Source organism: Euleptes europaea, chromosome 6 (genome assembly GCF_029931775.1).
Source record: "Euleptes europaea isolate rEulEur1 chromosome 6, rEulEur1.hap1, whole genome shotgun sequence".
Classification (NCBI taxonomy): domain Eukaryota; kingdom Metazoa; phylum Chordata; class Lepidosauria; order Squamata; family Sphaerodactylidae; genus Euleptes; species Euleptes europaea.
Window position 1 is genome coordinate 49,578,040 of NC_079317.1, and position 3,174 is coordinate 49,581,213.

General features: G+C 57.3%; 1 protein-coding gene across 1 annotated transcript; it reads left to right on the forward strand.

Annotated features, from left to right (window-relative positions):
* The first annotated feature begins 1,599 nt into the window (after window positions 1-1,599).
* INAFM2 (InaF motif containing 2) lies at window positions 1,600-2,053 on the forward strand. Its single transcript, XM_056851871.1, has one exon. It carries the CDS (start codon window positions 1,691-1,693, stop codon window positions 2,051-2,053), a length of 363 nt encoding a protein of 120 aa, XP_056707849.1. The 5' UTR covers window positions 1,600-1,690.
* Window positions 2,054-3,174: the final 1,121 nt, after the last annotated feature.

Below are 3,174 nucleotides of genomic sequence, written 5' to 3' on the forward strand. Positions count from 1 at the left end.
TAATATTTTCTATTAACAGCTGAAGTCATTAAATTATATTGAATATTAATTCTCATTATATGATCATGTTATCTATTCACTCATTTTTCATTTTGGATACCATTTTCCCGCATTTTGAAACTTAAAGCCATCTTAAAGTTAAGGCTAGGAAAGAGTTTTATAAATGGCCATATGTATGTATCTTTGTAACGTCTGGTCAAATACTGATAAAAGCTACTTGCCAAAACCAGAGAACACAGAAGTGAGACTCTCATGTGAAGTGGGATTCACAAATGTGACTTGCAGGGACCTTAAACAATTCCTGGAGTTCATGCCAGACAAGACGTCAATTCAATTCTAGAGAAGAATCCAGAAAAGAATTGTGTTGCCGGCACATCTTGCTTGTTGACCTATGAAGCGGCTGACCCCGTTACAATACATGCAACTTTGTGGGCACGAAATGACGGGAACCCTGCCATTGCCTTCTAAGATCTTAAGGGCACGATTCCAGTAGTGGAAAGTCTTGTTGGAAGCAGGCTCCCCTGGAATATTTAGGACTTGGGAGCAACCCTCAGCTCAGTCTTCTATATGTTTATTAGAAAGTAAGCACCCCTAAGATTAACGGGGCCCTGACCTGGATGGCCCAGACTAGCCTAATCTCAGTAGCTCAGAAGGGACAGTTGCCCTGACCTGGATGGCCTAGGCTAGCCTGATCTCGTCAGATCTCAGAAGCTAAGCAGGGTCGGACCTGGTTAGTCTTTGGATGGGAGACCACCAAGGAAGACCAGGGTTGCTGTGCAGAGGAAGGCACTGGCAAACCACCTCGGTTAGTCGCTTGCCATGAAAACCCCCAAAAGGGGTCGCCATAAGTCAGCTGCGACTTGACGGCACTTTACACACACACACACACACACACACAAGCAGGGACGGCTAGTATTTGGAGGGGAGACTACCAAGGCATACCTGGGTCGCCAGGAAGGCAATGGCCTCTGTTAGCCTCTCGCCTGGTCGCCATCAACCGGCCCTTTACGCACACGCACGAGGTTAAGGGCCCCCACTGCTAAATACTGGGCGTCGGATTGGAGTGTGGTGCGCCTTTTGCATTCGCTTCACCCCACCTTTGACACGTACGGGGGGAGGGCAGGCAAGGAGAGGCGCGTGAGAAACAGGCCCCCCACCCCACCCACTCCCCGCACTGCTGCTGGGCGCTGCGCCAGGGCCGGGAGGCTCCGGCGGCGGTCCTCCCGTCCCCGGCCTCCATCGTCTTTTTAAGGCGCGGCGGCTTCCCGTCTCCCCGCTCCTCCGCCGTCAGACCGCGCCGCGTTGCCCCTTTAACGCCCGCCCTGCGCGCCCCTCCTCTCCTCTCCTCCCAGCCCAGCCCAGCGTCGTGGAGCCGCCGCCGCCGCCGCCGCCAGCCAGCCAGCCAGCCAGCGAGGTCCGGGGCAGAGGAGGCGAGGGACGCGGCCCCGCTCGGGCCAGGCCAGCCGCAGCCCCCGGGCTCCCCTCGGGCTCCTCCTCCGCCGCCGCCGCCTTCCCCCCGCAGCAGCAGCAACCCCCCGGCCGGCCGCCCGCCTCCTGCTGCCCTGCCTGCCCTGGCGCGCGGGGCCTGGGGCGATGTGAGCGGCGGCGCGTCCCTGGGGCGCCCATCCCCGCCGGGAGCCGGAGCAAGACGGAGCGGGCGGTGGAGCAGCGGGCCAAGGGCCGCGCCCCCATGAAGGAGAAGGAGGCGGGGGCGGCGGGGGGCGGCGAGCGGGGCAAGCCGGCCACCTACACGGGCGACAAGAAGGCGCGCATGGCGGCCAAGACCAACAAGAAGTGGGTGCGCCTGGCCACCGTGCTGGCCTACGTCCTCTCCGTCTCGCTGGCCGCCATCGTCCTGGCCGTCTACTACAGCCTCATCTGGCAGCCGGTGCGGGGCGGCGGGCCCCCCCACGCCCAGCCCCAGCCGCCCGGCTCGCCCCACCCCGCCCCGGGGCCCCCCGCCGCGCCCGACCACCACCCCGGCCGGACGCCGGCGCCCGAAGGGGGCGCCCCCCCCTCGGCCACGGGCAAGCCCAGCGCCGGCGGGCAGTAGCGGCCCGGGAGGACGGAGGCACGGCCCGCCCCCCGGGGGGCACCGGAGCCGCTGGCCGCGCAGGAGGAGGCAGGAGAAGAGCAGGCCGACATCGCCGCGGCGAGCCGGGACCCCGGCCGCCCCTTCCCTTCCCTTCCCTTCCCCCCGCCTGGCTTCCGCGGAGGCTGCAGACGCCCCCCAGCCCCGGCCTGGGGAACGCCACGAGACTTGGAACGTTTTTTCTTCTTGTCGCGTCCAGTGACTTCCCCGGCTATGGGACTCGAGCACGGGGGGAAAAACTGTAATACTTTTAGTTTCTACAAAGGCGCTTTATTAATCAGTAAATTATTATTGGGGGGCGGGCGCGTGGAATGGAGCTCAGGTATGTCAGCCTAGCTGAAATGTACCCAGATGCATTTCCTTTGTATTCTTGTGTATAGATTCTTTGTATACAGATGCACTTAGTTCATTCTTAGAAAGAAGCTATATAATCTATATTCTGTATACACACACAGACACACAGATTGCTGAATGATGTTTAAAGGGCTATTGGGGGAAACCTGCTTTGATAGTCACAGCTAAGCTGGGGCAGAAAGGAATGCCTCTTGCAGGAGCTGCAGGTGGCCGGGCTGGTTTGCCCCTCAGCTTTATTATTCCTTGCTTAGCATATATTTTGTTCAACACTGATTTCTATATTTTAAGCAGAATTGTTAGGCTTCATCTTCTGCTCTGCACAGAAATTTTATTCCTGCGTTTTTACTGTTCTCATGTATACTCTGGCTTTATGGCTGGGCTTCATTAGAGGGTTAAGCTTTGGAGAATTCGTGCCTAGGCTAAAGGGGTCTGATTCTGGATTCATTTTATTGCTTCCCTTCTGTTTCCACTGCATATTGTTATAATTACTCATACAGGCCATTCCTAAATCTTGGGCACAAAGACTATTGTTTTCAGCGCTTAGGCATGCCCTCCTTACTGTTGCCACCCCCAGTCGATTGATTTCATCCGTCCCAGTGCAAATGGCTTTCTCATAAGAGTATGGAAACAGCAAGCCTTTTGGTCTGTGTCTGGGAACGCCAGAACTGTCCTTCTGCTCATTTCATGCTTATTCCTTATGTATTCTTGGGACTACTGCTAGAGGTCCA